Consider the following 16,868-nt stretch of genomic DNA (forward strand, 5'->3'; position numbering starts at 1 on the left):
TACTAAAGTACTCCAGAGTGGTCACTCTCTGGGGAGCAGGAAATTGCAACCTGTGCTCCAAGGGTTGTAGGTTTTACAAAAATGAGTCTTGGGCGCCATATTAGGGGGTGAGGAGCAGGCCATCATCCACTCCACCCACACCCACTGTCCCTTCCACCAGAGGAGCTCATCTTTGTTGAGGTTCAGTATTAAGGTTTGATTTTTTTTTTTAATTTAAAGATTTGAAAATCACTGTTTGGAGCTGCAGCGTGCTGTGGGGCAGGGAAATGTTCTCAATCTTCAAAAAGTTGACATTTGCGTTTTCTGTTTCATTTCCTTAAACAAAGATTGAAATAGCAGACAGCGAATTTAAAGAGATAGATGTATGAGTTTCATGTTTCCCTGATAATAAGACCTAACCGGAAAATAAACCCTAGCACGATTTTTCAGGATGACAGCCCTGAACACACACCCTCCTAATGCGTCTTTTGGAACAAAAATTAATATAAGAGCTGGTCTTGTTTTCGGGGAAACACGGTAGCTAGAACCTTAAGTTCTGTGAGGCTGAGTTGAATTGTATAGTTATTTCTGCCATTAGCTGCACAGTGTCGGGCGCGACGGCATAGCGCGTGGGCTCACGGAGACTGTTTGTGTTTTATCCGCCAGATGAGCACCATGCCGGGACTGCCCACGCGGCCCTGTTTCTACGACATAGACCTTGACACGGAAACAGAGCAAGTCAAAGGTTTGTTCTGAATGAACACGACATCACAGGACCCAGGGCCACTCAGGTAGGCTACTGTGCTTTTTACTTTTTTCCTGAACCTGTTTTAGTTTTATTTTGTTTTTCTAATGTCTTTGACAAAAATGGTCTGATAAGTAACTTCCCAGCTTGGTTACTATGAATTTCTGCCTAATAACAGGCCAGGACATGGGTCACGCCCACGTGCGCATATGCAGTTAGATGGTCCGGACGCAGGCCATTGGGGAAAGTTAAATTGTGTCTTCTCTGAATATAGATTTGTTTAAGGCCTCTCACCTCATCACTGTGGAACCCTGTAAACTCATTATTCTTTTCCCAGAATTAAAACTAGTATCTGCTATCATTTTTGAAGGACTGACTATCCCACGTAGCTCTTGGTTACAGAGTTAGGATCATGTGAGAGAGGAATCTCAGTGTATTCGTTTTCTAGAGCTGCCATAACAGAGTATCTCAACGGGGTGGCTTAAAACAACAGAACTTTATTCTGCCCCCATTCTTTGGAGGCGAGGATTCCAAAGTCAAGGTCTCAGCCGGGCCAGGCACCCTCTGAGACTCTGGTAGAATCCTTCTCGGCCTCTTCCCAGCTTCTGGTGGTTGTCATGACGCCTTGACTTTCCTCAGCTTGCAGCTGCATCGCTCCCGTCTCTGCCTCCAGGGTCACACAGCATGTTCCCTGTGCACCTGTGTTCACATGGCATTCCCTTCTTATAAGGACACCAGTCATATTGAATTAGCCCCCCCACCCCCGTATTGACCTCATCTTAATTACCTCTGCAAAGACCCTACATCCGAACAAGGTCACTGTCATAAGTACTGGCGGGTCAGGATTTCAATATATCTTTTTGAGGACACCATTCCACCCATAACACTCAACTGTGGCTCAACGGGTAGGGTAGGCTCTTACACCACGGGAAAGACACATAAAGATGGGACAGACCATTTAGAGGGTCCTGTGAGTCACAGCAAGGACAGGGCAGCAGAGATGACACCCCATGATGGCCCATGGTCGTCACAACTTCAGACTGTTGGGCTGCACTTGGAGCTGGCTGAGGCAGCCTCAGGGGGGCCTCTTCATCTTGTTCTTGTCTGCCCCCACTCCTGCAGCCACACCTGCTGGCTTCTTTCCTAGCTTCCCATCATGAAGAAAAATAACCACCCTCCCAACCATCCTCCCTGGAAAACTCCCAATCAGAAGTCTTAAAGGCTCAGAGCTGCTTTTCCCCATCCCATATATCAAACATGTCCTCACCATAGTCTCAAGACACATTCCTTCCCCCAAAACACCCCCAATTCATTCTCCCACTCACTCCTGTTCCTGTTCGTCAGCCCAGCACCCCTCCCTCTTGCCAACAGGTCTGGGCCTTCACATGAGCTTGTTTGGCCTAAACACTCTTCTTCCCAGTGTCTCTGAGATGGAGCCTCAGCCAGGCCCTCAGGAGCCTCACTAACATCTGTCTCACGGCCGGTAGCCAATGTGGGGAGGCTGTTTTGTTGTTGTTGTCATTGTTGTTGTCTGTTACTCAAACACTGAAGTCTTGGGCTATGATGAGAAAGGTAAGGGGCCATTTATATGCGATCACATGAATGAAAGGTGTGGAATTGTTTGGTGTGAGTTGTGTGTGTGATATGTCGTGTTATTTGTGTTTTGCTGAGGAGTAGGGGCTGTCTTTAGTTTGAACCACAACCACACTGCATATCCTTCTCATTTCTGAAAAAGAAAACAACAGAAAATGAACTAGAGGAGACTTTTTTTTTTAAACAAGAAAGCCCATAAACTTGAGTTTTGATAACAGTGTTATTTTGGTCATTTGGTATGACCGGCAGGAGGGGAGGGCAGAATGTCTTGGCTTTCCCAGCTAGGCCTTGGGAGACTAACAATATCCTTCCCCTCAAACTGAAAATTGACCCTGTCCTGATTAATCTCCCTTTTCATGTCAAAAACCCATTATGTTACATTTCTGCCATTTGTCATTTTTGTCCAGAACAAGTGTATACATGCCTCTCATCTCTTGGATAGTATTTTTCCAGCATTGCGGTCCATTTTCATTTGCTCACCAAGTAGGTCACATAAACCCAATTATACCTTAGATATTGCAGGTAAGACTCAGGTAATGCCAGGGGACACGTCCGTGGCTTTGCTGTCACATCCACATAAATACTATGTTTATGTTCACTAACAAGTATTCCTCTGGATTTTGTTTAAAGATTGGGCATGGGTGGGGGTCAAACACAGTCGATGGTGGTGACATCCAACGTGCCAGGCGCTTGCACAGGTGGTCTCAGCACCCCCTGGAGGCAGGTGCTATCCCAACAGATTAGGTCCTTCCCCTCTGGTCCCTGAGAGGCAGTAGCTGAGGGATGTCCCCCGTCCACTGGACTGCAGAACTGTCTTTCCGCTGCTCGGCCCTGCCTCTCATCCCATAGCTAGCACGAGTTACTTTGCCTTACCCTGTCACGTATCATGCTGGAATCGACCCAGTGAAATAGGTAGTATTTTTATTTCAGAGTTGTGAAAAGTTTGGCCCGAGAGGTCAACAACTTGCTCAAGTTGCACAGCTAATAAGTACAAAAGCCAAGACTCGGCCCAGAGCTGCTTACTCTCAGTCTCACCCCATCCTCAAGGCCCCAAACCACAGGACGTACTTTTCATTTCAGTCCTGGGGTGAATGAACTTCAACCCATCCTGGAAGATGACAACCAGCTATTTCAGCAGACCTGTAATTTGGGGGATAAACAGGTGATTTAAAAAAAAAGAAATAAAGAAAAGAACAAGATAATTGTTCGGGTATTAAAAGCTATGACTCTGTCCAAATTATTTTAAGTCAAGTATACTAGGGCTATCTCTTAACTCTCTCATTGAATGGCATTTTCCCACTCACTTATCCAAGGCTTTTTTCGTTGTGAACTGTGCCAAATCCTATCCTAGGCTGTGGGCAGTGGCTCAAAAACCCACCACTTGACCTTGCTTGAACAATGGAAAACAGGTCCGGTGTCGTAAGCTAAAACCACCAAAGAAAGCAAACATTCCTTCTCAAGGGCTGTTGGGTATAATGATCCCGCAAACATCCCTTCTGTTTCCTGGGCCCTCTCACATACAGCTGTCAGAGACCACTTCTCCTAACAAAGGCCTGTGGCGACTAAATATGCGTAAAATAAAAATGTGAAACCTTGGATGACAGTCAACTTCGACAGACTTGGGCATCGGAAGAGGAAATGTCCGATTGGTTGCTTTACTCACACAGTGGTCAGACTCCATCCAGATGGTTCTCTGCACCCCACGGAGTGTGTGGCAGGCATATTCCACACGGAAGGAGACTGCGCAGTCGATGACGGTGTTCTTTCCTTCCGCCTCCTCACCTTTCCTGTTTACCTCACCCTCGAGGAAATTGTGTGAGATTTAGTATGAGCAAGAGATGCCGAGATAGCCCCAGAATTTGAGCTCCTTTTCGACGCTTCCCTGTAGAGCTTTCACTGTTGTTAGAATTGGGGCATGATTCATTCTTTTGGATGTCACCAAATAGAACTAATTCAAATAAGTTATTTGTCCCAATGAAACTGATGCTGCAACTTTACTGTTCAGTCTTTTGTTTGAAGGTGATTGGATTTAGGAGGGTTGATTCTTTCCCCCTCTTTGGGCTTCTGATTCTGAACCTTCATCATATTTCTGAACCTTGGCAGGATTCAAATGAACACAATAAACCCTGGCAGATTTCCTGAAGAATTCAGATACTCCTTACTTTGTTCTGATGTGCAAAGCTGTATTTAGTATGGAATCAGATTGACTCTAGTCCTGCAATAAAAGTTAGTTACTTACCTAAGAATTGTTTTTCTTGAATTGCACACACAGAAAGGAGGATAATACCAGCTTATTTCTTCCCTAAACTGCCGTTACAGCAGAAATTTTCAATGATGTTAAGAATCATAACCATGACTATGGTTGCTGCCTGCAGCCCTTCTGGGAACAGGGCCTCTTATCCCCAAGTTGCAAACCCACGGGGTTTTGGGGTTCCCTGGGGGAGCACCTGGGCTCTGTGATTTTGGTCTTCAAACTCTATCTTTTCAAGGAGCAGCTCAAAAATTGTTCATCACCATTGTGTTTCAAGGCACAGGTCCTCGCTTCACCACCCGACACACCATCCCTGGAGTAGAGTGTGTCCCTCTTTTTCTCCCATTTCCAAGCAGGGGCCAAAATAGGCTGGAAGCCCAAGCTACTTAAATAAAAGATTGTGATAACTAAATCTAGGGATGACATCTTTAACACTTCAGTAATATCTAAAAGATGGTGACAAGTAAATCTTCCCTAACTAAAACAGAATATTTTGAAACATAGCTGTTGTGAAATTAATTCCCTTTTTAAAGAAAGTTTTTCTGGGCACTTTTTGTTGGGGTGGGGGGAGGCTAATCATCTTATATTTAAAAAAACATAAGGCAAGGAAAATAAATATTTCAGCAAAATAGAATTTTTTTAATAACTAAATCTATACATGGTTAAATTATTTGTCAGTGAAAAAATCAGAAAAATTTCAGTTATGGCATTAGTTATAATCTACTACTTGGTTGGGAAAACATTAAAACTTGTAAGGTAGGAGGAAAGTTTTAACCAAATGCTATGAACTTGAAATTCTTTCCACCACAGAAGACATTTTTATCAGACATGCAAAATGGTTAATAAGCACAGAGTGATATCATGCAGCTTCACTAATAAGAGAAATAAATAGATTTCATTCTCCGCAATTCAAAAGCAAATCTCGAAAGAACCTCATGATACATAAAGTTTCTAAATTATTCAGTCTTCGGTGTTAAAAAATATAGTAAAAACTATGTCACCATCAACTTGACCAATACTATTGAGATTGAGGTTTCATTTTTATTTTAAAGTCACTTTGGTAACATTTAATTTTAACCTCTATTATTCAACAATAAGAACCAATGAATTATTGTCTCAAAACAGTATGGTATTGGCAGAAAAACAGACACACAGACCAATGGAATAGAATTAAAAACCCAGAAATAAACCCAGATATACATGGGCAAATAAATTTTGACAAAGGAGCCAAAAACATACAATGGAGAAAAGAAAGCCTCTTCAATAAATAGTGCTGGGAAAATTGGAACGCCACGTGGAAAAGAATGAAACTAGACTGCTATCTGTGACCATATACCAAAATTAACTTAAATGGATCAAAGACTTAAACATAAGACCTGAAACAATAAACTGCATAGAAGAAAGCATAGGTACTAAACTAATGGACCATGGTTTTAGGAGAAGATATAATGAATTTGACCTCAAAGGCAAGGGAAGAAAAAGCAAAAACAAATGAATGAGACTACTATATCAGACTGAAAAGCTTCTACACAGCCAAAGAAACCAACAACAAAACAAAGGGGCAACCATTGTTTGCAAATATCTTCTCCCAATTGGGAGAAGATATTTGCAAACAATGCCTCCAATAAGGGGCTAATCTCCAAAATATATAAGGAACTCATACAACTCAACAAAAAACTAACAATCCAATTAAAAAATGCGCAGAGGACCTGGACACTTCTCCCAAGAAGATGTACAAATGGCCAACAGAGATATGAAAAAATGCTCAATTTCACTAGGTATTAGGGAAATGAAAATGATGAGATATCACCTCACCCCAGTTAGAATGGCTATCATCAACAAGACAAATAATAACAAATGCTGGAGAAGCTGTGGAGTAAAAGGAACCCTCATACACTGTTGGTGGGAATGTCAGTTGGTACAGCCACTATGGAAAACAGTATGGTGGTTCCTCAATCCCTCTCCTGGGTATCTACCCAAAAAATCTGAAAACATTTATCTGTAAAGATATACGTATTCTGTGATGTTTGTTGCAGAATTATTTATGGTGGCCAACACATGTAAACAACCAAAGTGTCCTTCGATAGATGATTGGATAAAGATGTGGTATATGGGGTCTGACAATTAAGTTCACAAACTTGTTGCAACGATGTTGCTAACCTTTTTTACATCAGAGGGATTATTCATTATGAATTTGTACCAATTGGACAAACAGTTCACCAAGTTTAGTATGTGGAAGTGATGAAAAGGCTGTGTGAAAAAGTTAGACGACCTGAACTTTTCGCCCACAATTTTTGGCTCTTATATCACGACAATACACCAGCTCACAAGGCATTGTCTATGAGGGAGTTTTTTAGCCAGTAAACAAATAACTATTGGCACACCCTCCCTACTCACCTGATCTAGCCCCCAGTGACTTCTTTCTTTACCTGAAGATAGAGGAAATATTGAAAGGAAGACATTTTGATGACATTCAGGACATCAAGGTAATATGACGACAGCTCTGATAGGCATTCCAGAAAAAGAGTTCCAAAATTGCTTTGAAGGGTGGGCTAGGCGCTGGCATCGGTGCATAGTTTCCCAAGGGGAGTACTTCGAAGGTGACTATAGTGATATTCAGCAATGAGGTATGTAGCACTTTTTCTAGGATGAGTTCGCGAACTTAATTGTCAGACCTCATTTATATATAATGGAATACTATTCTGCCTTAAGAAAAGATGAAATACTGCCATTTGCGACAACATGGATATATCCTGAGATTATTATGCTAAGCGAAATAAGTCAGACAGAAAAAGTCGAGAACCATATGACTTCACTCGTATGTGGGATATAAAACTGAAAACAACAAAGAAACAAGACAAGCAAACAAAGAAACAAAAACTCGTAGACACAGACAACAGTTTCGTGGTTACCAGAGGGTAAGGGGGGAGCGGGTGGTAGAAGAGGGTAAAGGAGGTCAAATACATGGTGATGGAAGGAGAACTGACTCTGGGTGGTGAGCACACAATGTGAGATATAGATGATGTATTACAGAAATGTACACTTGAAACCTGTATAATTTTACTAACCATTGTCACCCCCAATAAATTTATTTTACAACAAACAGACGTTGCCAGAACTTCTGAAGTGGCCCTTGTGACCCCTCTCAATTCTTAACCTCCTCCTTCCCTTCAAAGAAAAAAGCCTATCCTGACTTGTTTTGGAAATCTCTTGTTTGCTTTTCTTTATAGGTTTACCACCTAGTTATTAAACCGTAAACACTTGAAAAAAAAAAAACCAAAAAAAAAAAAAAAATACATCGTCGTTAGTAAAGAGAAGCCATGAGCCAAGAGTTATTACTAATAATAAATAAAATGAAATTTTCTTTGTTTAGTAGAGAAGAGAGCTAATCGTCCCTTCCCCTGATGGTATACATCCTATGGCTGCTGTGACAAATTACTGGGTGGTTTAAAACACCAGAAATGCATTATTTCACAGCTCTGGAGGCTAAAAGTCCGAAGTCAGTAGGCCGAAATGAAGGTGTCTGTGGGGCCCCATCGCCCCCAGAGGCTCTAGAATCCATTCCTTGGCTCCTCCGGCTTCTGGTGGCTGCGGATTCCTCTTGTCAGTCCCACTGTCTCGTCCTCTTCCGTGTGTCTGGGCCCTTGTTATATATTCTAGCTTCCAAAATATTCTCCTAGTGAATAAACTTCTATAATTTTTTTCCACTGAATAAACAATGAACTGATTCATTTTTACATTCTCACCTTGGTTATTGCATTTCTGATTTTTTTTAAACTATAATCAGATTTTTCTATACTTCTGCCAACCCTTTGAATTTTCTTAAACTGTGGAACCGTGCACTCTCATCTCAGCCCCTTCAACATAAAACCATTGGCTACAAAGGTGACTGATCAGCTGCTCTCCCACCTCAGCCTCTGGAGCTGGAAAGCCTTTTCCAGCCTCGCGGTGCCTCAGGTCATCGCCCGTCCACCAAGCCCACCCTCCTCTCCCCAGCTGCCCCTTCCCTCCCCCGGCATCACTGAGCTTCACATCTAGGGCCCCCGAAGTGGGGCTGGCCTCATCCCTGAGTGGAGGGGTGAGATCTGCACCGGCAAACCTCCCTCCCTAACATCTGAAATGTTTTCTTTCTGTTAATGTATATTATGCTGGCAGTGCTGCTTTTGTTTACTTCCCTGACTTGATCAGACGTTAGGGGAGTATTTGAAGTTCCTAGTCCCCTGTCTTCATCACCATCTTACGTGCTGAAGCTAATCAAGCATCTTTTCTGACTCCAAACCCCTCCCTCATCTGTGGGAGACCGACTTGCTGTATTCCAGCCGACTTTGAACTCTTGGCGCAATAGAGAAATTCTTCCATGTATAAATTCAGATTAAAGGCTGAATGCTTGAATTTACATTTCTCCTGGAGTGAATACATGTTTTTCTTTTCTGGACCATAGGTGCTGTGTTTGTTTGTTCTTTTTAAAATACAGTTTTTTTCACTTCTCTTTCGAAAAGATTGGAGGATTCAGTAGTAGCAGAGTCTTAATATCCTTTGAGAGAAAGCAACAAAGCCTTACCAATAATAAGGTCCAGGTCTACTCACTTTCATTCTTGTCCTAAATGCATTTTACAGACCTTGCTTTCTGTACTTAGTGTAAAAGAGAAACTGAAATCCAAGGCGACAGAATTCCAAATCTAAAATCCCAAACATTCTCACTCAACAGGATCCTGGAGGCTATAGATCCCAAATTTGGAAGCCATGGAATTACTGCCAGGTCCCCAGTAAATCTTTTAGGAAGCTTAGAAGGCTGCCAGCAGCATCCCTGCTGACTCAGTCACAGAGTGGTACAAAAACGGATTGTCACTGCCCATAAGTAAAAAGATTGCAAAGAGCGATCCCAGCCCCAGCCCCGTCTTGTGAATAGAATCACTTAACCGCCCTTGAATTTTCTTTTGGTCTCCAGCTTTAGAGCTATCATATATTAACAGTTTAACACCAGGGAGGAAAGCTGTTCTTAAAGCCCTGAGCATTTTTTTTTTCTGTTTTTCAGGCTCCTGAAACACAAACTGCTCCTTGCCTTTTGGCTGCAGTTGGAGAAGACAGCAAATTTGAAATATACTTGTTACGCAATGCTGGAGAAATGGTGAAATAGGCCAAAGATTTATCCTTCCTTCAAGACAAATTCTGTTTGCAACCGAGTATAGTGTTCCGTAAAAGGACCTCCACCAAGTTTGAAAGAAACTAATTTATTTTCTGTTTCTGCAGAGTTTACATTATGTCCCATTGCTTACACTTTAGAATGTTTACTGTATGGGGACTGGGGGATTAAAAGAGTGTGAACTAAAAGGTAACATTTTCCACTCTGGAGTTTTCTGTTTTGTCTTTGAACTGAAAATAAATATGTATCTAGAAAACCAACCAGCACGTTTTCAGCACCAGATAAAACGCTGCTCTCTAGAGGTAACTCTTCATGTTGGGGTTGTTACCTGACACCAGTTTCCTGGAAAATTGTGAATACAACCAGAGCTTTATAAACATAACAAGAAAAAAATAACGCGCACACAAGAGAAATATCTGGTCAATTGTGAAATGCTCCGACTGTTGGAGATTTGTAATATCCTTTGGAGCAAAGTGCATTTTATATCCAGAAATACTTTTCAGTGCCACTGAAATTTACATCACTCACCTAAAAACGAGGGGTTTTATGCTAGTTTCTTCTACCTATAAATGAATCTCAGTGATCAATTAGCTTTCGAGGGCCCATAGGGGAAAGAAAGTGCCTCATAAATGTCAGGTGTTTGGCAAATGTTGTTCCATTTGTCCAACTCTTAATTCGGAGTAAAGACTGTTCTATGGCCTTTTCCCCCTCCCCAGAGTTCCTGACCCTTCTTTGTTCCCATTTTTTTCCTACAATAATATAAAATTATGTGAAAGTTAAGACAGAACGAAGCATTCAGGAGCGCACAAGACGTGATTGTCCTCTAAGCAGTGTAAGTAAAATAGTCACCATAAATATCTTAAATGTCCCCCAGGCACATCCTGCAGGATTCCTTGCCATTGGCTCTTTCCTGTGTTCTTGTTCTACACCCTTCACTGACTCTCATTCGTTGCTCTGCCCATAATGTATCTTTATATACAATTTAATTTGTTCCAAAACACTGACTACTCACTAAAAGCCTCCCCATGCAAAGACCATCCCACGAATAATTTCGCAGGAGTGCCCCCACCCCATTCCAGCCCTTTCTTCGGGGGTACACCTCTCTACATACACAGTAAACTAGTATGTTCAATACTATTTGAGGATTATAAGGGTTCTCAGTAAGTTTGTTCTCTGTAATGCATTCAGTAAGCAGTCTTTCTCATGAATTGATTTTTCAGCATTTCCCATCTGCTACTTGAGTTTTATTTTCCTCTACCATGTAAAGCTCTATTTTCTATTTTAAAATGTTTGGGGGATCGGGGGGAAGATTTTAGAAATGTATATTTCAAGTTCTTTAGACCAGGGATTTCCTTCTTTGTCTGGTTTTACCAGGCAACTCACCAATTCACCAAAAAAAGAAAGAAAAACAACATCCTGAACACAGATGTGGGAATCTTAACAGTCACATTGAAGAACCTGTAATCCAGGGTGTACTGGAAACTCCAAACTGCTACCCCTTGCGGGGGCTCATCTTAACCCCTCTCTATATGTCATAACTGTGTTTGATTGATTTGTTTTCTCTCATTCACTTACCCTACAAGCACACACTCCTGCTGAAGAATCAGTCTCCACTGGCAAGAAAGATCTTTGGCAGGTTGGTTAATGGGCTTATCGACTCATGATTTGAGTTGAGGCATTCATAGACTGCAGATGTTATTTTAGGGAAGAGCTAGTCATCTACTCTCTTCTGACGCCAAGGCATGAGGGGAAAAAAAATCAAGTAGCCTTTGGCATGGTGGGTTTCAGTTAGAAATCTTCCCAGGAAAGGCAGATCCAGATTTCTCTCTGCTTCTATAATTGAAATGTAAGGGACAGGAACGGACTAGAAATGGTGAGGGACCCCAGTGACCCGCCATGGCTCACAGACATGTGGTCTTGCTCCCTCTGCTCACGGCTGTAGTAGCAACACCCGCCAAAGTGGAGACCCAAACTGGGAGAACCCTGAAGGCTCCCAGAGGTACACACTGTGGGGATTAACTGGTAACCTGGGAGACTCAGGTCTCAGCTCGGCAACTAGCCAATGCACTCATTAATATTCCTTTTATTCCTCTATTTCCAGGGTTATTTTGTTTAACTGGAATGTGCTGAATTAAGCAATACATGAGTGTTCTTCACAAAAGATATTTAAAGAGAATTTCTCTGGGTTGACATTCTCCAGGGACTGGGTTTTATCAAAATTTATAAGTATGAAGCTTACCTTATTGATTCCAGAAAAATCCACATACACATATTTTTCCATTGCTTTTGTAGAATGTGTAATATACAAAGGACTAAAAAGTAATAAGGGCACTTTTATAACATTTGTTACAAACCTACAGTCCATATCCACTGAAAAAGTGGAGTATTATGGCAGAGCAGTTGGTTAGTAAGTGGGTCTTCAGGTGGTTCCTTAAATCTAATGCGCCATAGACAGATCCGAAAAAAGCTCTTGCAGCTACACTTGAATCAAGGGAAAGTTGACTAGAATTCAGGAGTCCATGAACTTAGATGAAAAAAAGAATTACATCTTTGTTTTCATTGACCTCTAACTGTAATGTAACATTTCCTTGAATCATGAATGTCGGCAACAAACCACTATTAACAGCACCCATGTCTGTCGCCAAAAGTCACTGATATTTTAATTCTGCATTACAGTTTCTGTAGATAGTCACAGTAGCATTTATGCTCATCACTACCTCAAAATCATGATAGTTAATAGATCTATCCCATCCTTGTTATTTCATGTGTAAAGAGCCACATTTGTTGCTATAACCAAATTTGATTCCATCTTGATAATCGCATTTAACTCTCATTGGTTTGCTTTATCATCATACAGGGCATTTAAAAACATTCTGATAAGGGTTCCACACACTTCATCAGACTGTTAAAGGGGTCCATGCACAAGAGGTTATAAACCCTGGCACTAGAGGAAAGTCTGGCAGCCTAAATGCCGTCTCCGTGGCAGTGCTGTGCTCCAGGCTGCCCCGACCGGTCCCTGCTCCAGGGTTCCTGGTCTGGAGCTGAGATTCTTGCTCTGGGAGTAGCACAGACAGCAGTTGTCACTGAAGCCCTTACGAGCCTAACTCAGACAATACAGAAGAAGCTCTGGAAACTGTAGAGTGCTGTCAATGCACAGCTTGGTTAGCAACGCCAGCTCCTGAACTCCCACCCTGCCCTGCTCTGGCGCCCTGGCTTCCCACGTGGTTTCCGGTGCTGCCCCTGGTGACCGAGCCCACCTGACCTAGCCCCCCACAGCTCACACGAGGCCTCAGCTTGCATCCTTTTTCTGGGGACTATAGGCTCAGGGTAACCAACAATGTTATTTCTACAAAATTACAGGTTTCACTGTAATTTACTGGTAAGACCCATTGTTGAACAGCATTTTTTTAATTCGTTAATTTGTTCATTCATTTGTTCTACCAACATGTACTGGGCAACTACCGAGAATGAAGCAGAATGTTTCAAGAAGAAAAGTAAATAAACATAAATTCCATGACTGAAGGGAACGTGTTGGGGTATTCTCCACTGTATCCCCAACCCACAGAATGGCGGACTGGAAGGTAATAAGTGGATCACTAAGTCTTTTCAGAGTGAATTCATCCATTCATTGAGCGCATGTATGCCCACCTGCAACTGGCATAGGAAGTGGAGGCAGTCTTCTTGGGGTCCCCGCCCTATAACCTGTGGGGACTGTGCTAACTCCATGTAGTGTCAGAATTGAATTGAGTTGAATTGAGTTGTAGCTGGTGCTGGAGTATACACCGATGGAAGATTTCATAAGCAAAAGGTTTTAGTTCATGTCATGAGAAAATACTGAGCTGCATAAATGCCAAAACTTTCAGAAACCATGGGGCAGATTTCATGGCCTACATAATGTCCCTGATGGATTGCCCACAGACCCCAGTTCACACTTTGAGAACTAGTCTTAAAGGGAGACCTTGACTTTCAGGTTTAGCTATTGGTCAATTAGGAGATTTAGTTGGGTTTCAAGCCGTTACCCATTAAGAGGCCATGTTTCTCCTAGAGCCTGTAAGTTTCCTGAGAGCAAACCAGTGTCCACAACCCTGGGCAGACACCATTGGTCATTGGAGGTGAGACAAAGCTAAAAGTCAGGGTCCCTAAAAGGCCAGTATCCCCCTCCTTGGCCGCTGTTTGTGGGATGTTACATACAGAGGCATCCTCTTCTGATTATGCATTAAAATAACCATGGATTTAGAGGATTGCCCAAAGAACCATGGCTGCTGGGCTTTCCTTCAGGTCTGTCAGAAGGTGGATTCTAGGACAAAAGGTAGATGTCATAAGCCAAAAAGGATGGGGAAAATACTTCACAATAATGGAGTAGGACCATGTAGTTGAGCCTTCCACATGAGACGAAGAAGAATCAAGTTCTTCCCTGTGCCACCCTCCTGTGATCTCACCTTATCGATGTGGTTTGTCTTCCTAGGTAATCTAATGCTCATTCTTTTGTGTTGCTTAAGCTCTGGGGTAGGTCCAAAGCGTGGCCACCTCACTTAGCATTACTGTCCTGAGTCCAAGACTATGGATGTGTGTCTCAACTACAAGGGACACGCTTCATGGGGCAGCACTGTGACTGGCCATGTCCAGTGTATTCAAGGTCAGCTAAATTCATACGAGTTAGTTGAACATAGGAATCCTCTCTGGGCAATTAATAGAAGACTCCCTAGCATTTAGGCTTGTTTTATTATACCTACAGGTTTGGGGGGCTTTTTTTCAATCCCAAGACCATCTGCATCAGGATTATTTGAGATGCTTGTTAAAAACGTAGCTTCACGTCTCCATTTAGACCTAATAAATTAGACTCTGGAATTGATCCTGGGAATCAAGAAGTGTTTTAAGAAGTTCACTAAATTATTTTCCTGCATATTAAAGTTTAAGAATTAACCGAACTCTTTCCCATCTTGCAAGATGGTGGGTGAAAAAGCTGAGAAACCAGACACTAAGGAGAAGAAACCTCAGGCCAAGCAGGATGATGTTGGTGGCAAGGTTAAGGGTAACCTGAGGCCAGAACGCCTCAGAAGGGGAGACCCACTGCAGCCGAAACCCTGTCCTGGTCAGGGGAATTGGCAGATGTTCCAGACTGGCTACAAATTCCTGAAAGGCCACGGACAACAGAAAGTATTCCACAGCTAAATCCGGGATTGAAAAGAGAGAGAAGGAGAAGGTTCTTACTACTGTCACAAAACCAGTGGTGGTGACAAGTATGGCAGCATCCGAGTGGTTAAACTTCACAAAATGCCTAGGTACTATCCTACTGAAGATGCGCCTTGAAAGCTGTTGAGCCAGGACAAGAAACCTTTCAGTCAGCACGTGAGAAAACTTGGGTGCAGCATCACCCGCGGGACCATTCTGATCATCCTCACTGGGCTCCAGAGGCAAGAGAGTTGTTTTCCTGAAGCAGCTGAGCAGTGGCTTGTGATTTGTGACTGGACCTCTGTCCCTCCATCCAGTTCCTCTGTGTAGAACACGCCGGATATCAGTCATCGCCACCTCCACCGAAATTAACATTGGCGGTGTGAAAACCCTCCAACATCTCACTGGTGCTTACTTCACAAAGGAGAAGCTGTGCAAGCACAGGCTCCAGGAGGGTGAGACACCGAGAAAGAGAAGACAAGAAATTACAGGGTGGCCTAAGGTTGACCAGAAACCTGTGGACTCGCAAATTCCACCCAGAATCAAAACTGTCCATCAGCTCCAGGGCTACTTCCGCTCTGTGTTTGCTCACAAATGGGGTTTATCCTCGCAAACTAGTGTTCTAAATATATTACGAAGAACCTAACGAAATGCCTGATCTGCTAAAAAAAAAAAAAAAAAAAAAAAAAGAATGAACCTGAACTCCACTTTTGTATCACCACTGTGCCTAGCACGATACTTAACAGATAGGATGTGCTAAATAAATACTTGTTGAAAGAATACGTAACCCTTGTCGTTCATCTTCCGGTCCCTTGTGTCCCCGCCTGCATGTCCTGCGTCGCCACTACAGTCCCCTCAATTCCCGATACCCTTTCAGAGCCAAGGAATTAAATGTTTCCGTGGCATTTCTCCCTGCCCTTCTCAGCCACAGCTTCGATAGGCTCCCAAGCCTCCTAAATAAATCCTTTTACCATCTCAGCAACCACGACCTCGACCTCTGAGGAAGGTTAAGTGGACAAGGAAGAAGTCTACGGGGTCAGTCAGATTCAGGGTCTCCCGTCCAGAGTCTTGTCTGATAACCCAGGATGCGCTGAATGCCTATCCAGGCAAGGCCTCAGGTTAAACTCAGTAGATTCAAGAAAAGGATCAAGGCTGGGGGAGGGGTGCCGGTGAAATGACCCCAGAAATTGCGAGGATCCTGGGGTGGGGCCAGGGCGGGCAAGAGCACCTGCAAGTAACGTTGAGGCCAGCCCTGGGGGAGTGGCTTTTGTCCCATCTGCGGGGGGTGGGGGGGTGGGGGGGGTTCTATCCGTGTTTTGAGTTCATTTTTATAAAATCTCACTCAGTGTTAAGTCAACCCTTCTCTTTAGCACTCTAGATTTGTGGTTTAGTTTCCTGAAATGCTTTAAAAATACAAGCTTTCAGATACTTTATCAACCGTATGTCATCCCACGCTTAGAAGACTAAAGGCAGGTTTGTTCTGAAAACAGCCCACGCCCCCTCCGTCCTGACAGAGCGGCGCTCAGAGGAGAAGTGTGTAATTGCCCGGGCTGAGTTTAAGGTTAGAGTGTTTATGTAACCAATCAGCTCAACTTAAATATTTCTTGTGGTGTGGTCAGGGCTGCAAGCCTTTGGGGGGGCACAGCACAGCGAATGACATCTGTTTACTCAGCCCTGTGTGGAAGGACCCTGATAGTTTAAAACCAGTTAATATTTTCTATCATACATCATGTCACTTACGTATTTTACAATAAGGATTGTGAAGATAATCTTTCAAAACAATCAGACTGATGACACTTGTATGTGTGCTCATGAGCAGACAAATTTAACGAGTGCTCATTTGGCAAAGTCTTACAATTAAGGAATTTTTCTTTCTCAAATAATTACGTGAGCCCTGATAATTTGTCTCCAAGCTGGCCTCCTGCTTACCTCCCCCCTTGATAGAGAGGATGTGTACCAGACAAACAACCAAGACGGACACCCTG

The 16,868-nt window shown here is 42.9% G+C and overlaps 1 protein-coding gene, 1 long non-coding RNA gene and 1 pseudogene across 2 annotated transcripts in view; 2 read left to right on the top strand and 1 right to left on the bottom strand.

The window, feature by feature from the left end:
- MTHFD1L (methylenetetrahydrofolate dehydrogenase (NADP+ dependent) 1 like) overlaps positions 1 to 9,904 on the top strand; it is a 187,825-nt gene extending 177,921 nt beyond the window's left edge. Inside the window, exons 27-28 of the mRNA XM_074333706.1 lie at positions 646 to 770; positions 9,604 to 9,904. Coding sequence (XP_074189807.1) covers positions 646 to 735 — 90 coding nt within the window. The 3' untranslated portion in view covers positions 736 to 770; positions 9,604 to 9,904. The remainder of the gene's footprint in view (positions 1 to 645; positions 771 to 9,603) is intronic.
- Positions 1,303 to 4,037, bottom strand: LOC141571723 (uncharacterized). Its single transcript, XR_012496799.1, has 3 exons — positions 3,981 to 4,037; positions 3,386 to 3,457; positions 1,303 to 1,423 (listed from the first exon to the last, which is right to left on the bottom strand). It is a non-coding gene; the product is annotated as an uncharacterized LOC141571723 (long non-coding RNA).
- A 4,958-nt stretch (positions 9,905 to 14,862) lies between the features above and the next one.
- LOC109449315 (large ribosomal subunit protein eL6) lies at positions 14,863 to 15,509 on the top strand (annotated as a pseudogene).
- The last annotated feature ends 1,359 nt before the right edge of the window (positions 15,510 to 16,868 follow it).

The sequence above is a fragment of the Rhinolophus sinicus genome, linkage group LG05, assembly GCF_036562045.2.
Source record: "Rhinolophus sinicus isolate RSC01 linkage group LG05, ASM3656204v1, whole genome shotgun sequence".
In the NCBI taxonomy this organism is placed as follows: Eukaryota; Metazoa; Chordata; class Mammalia; order Chiroptera; family Rhinolophidae; genus Rhinolophus; species Rhinolophus sinicus.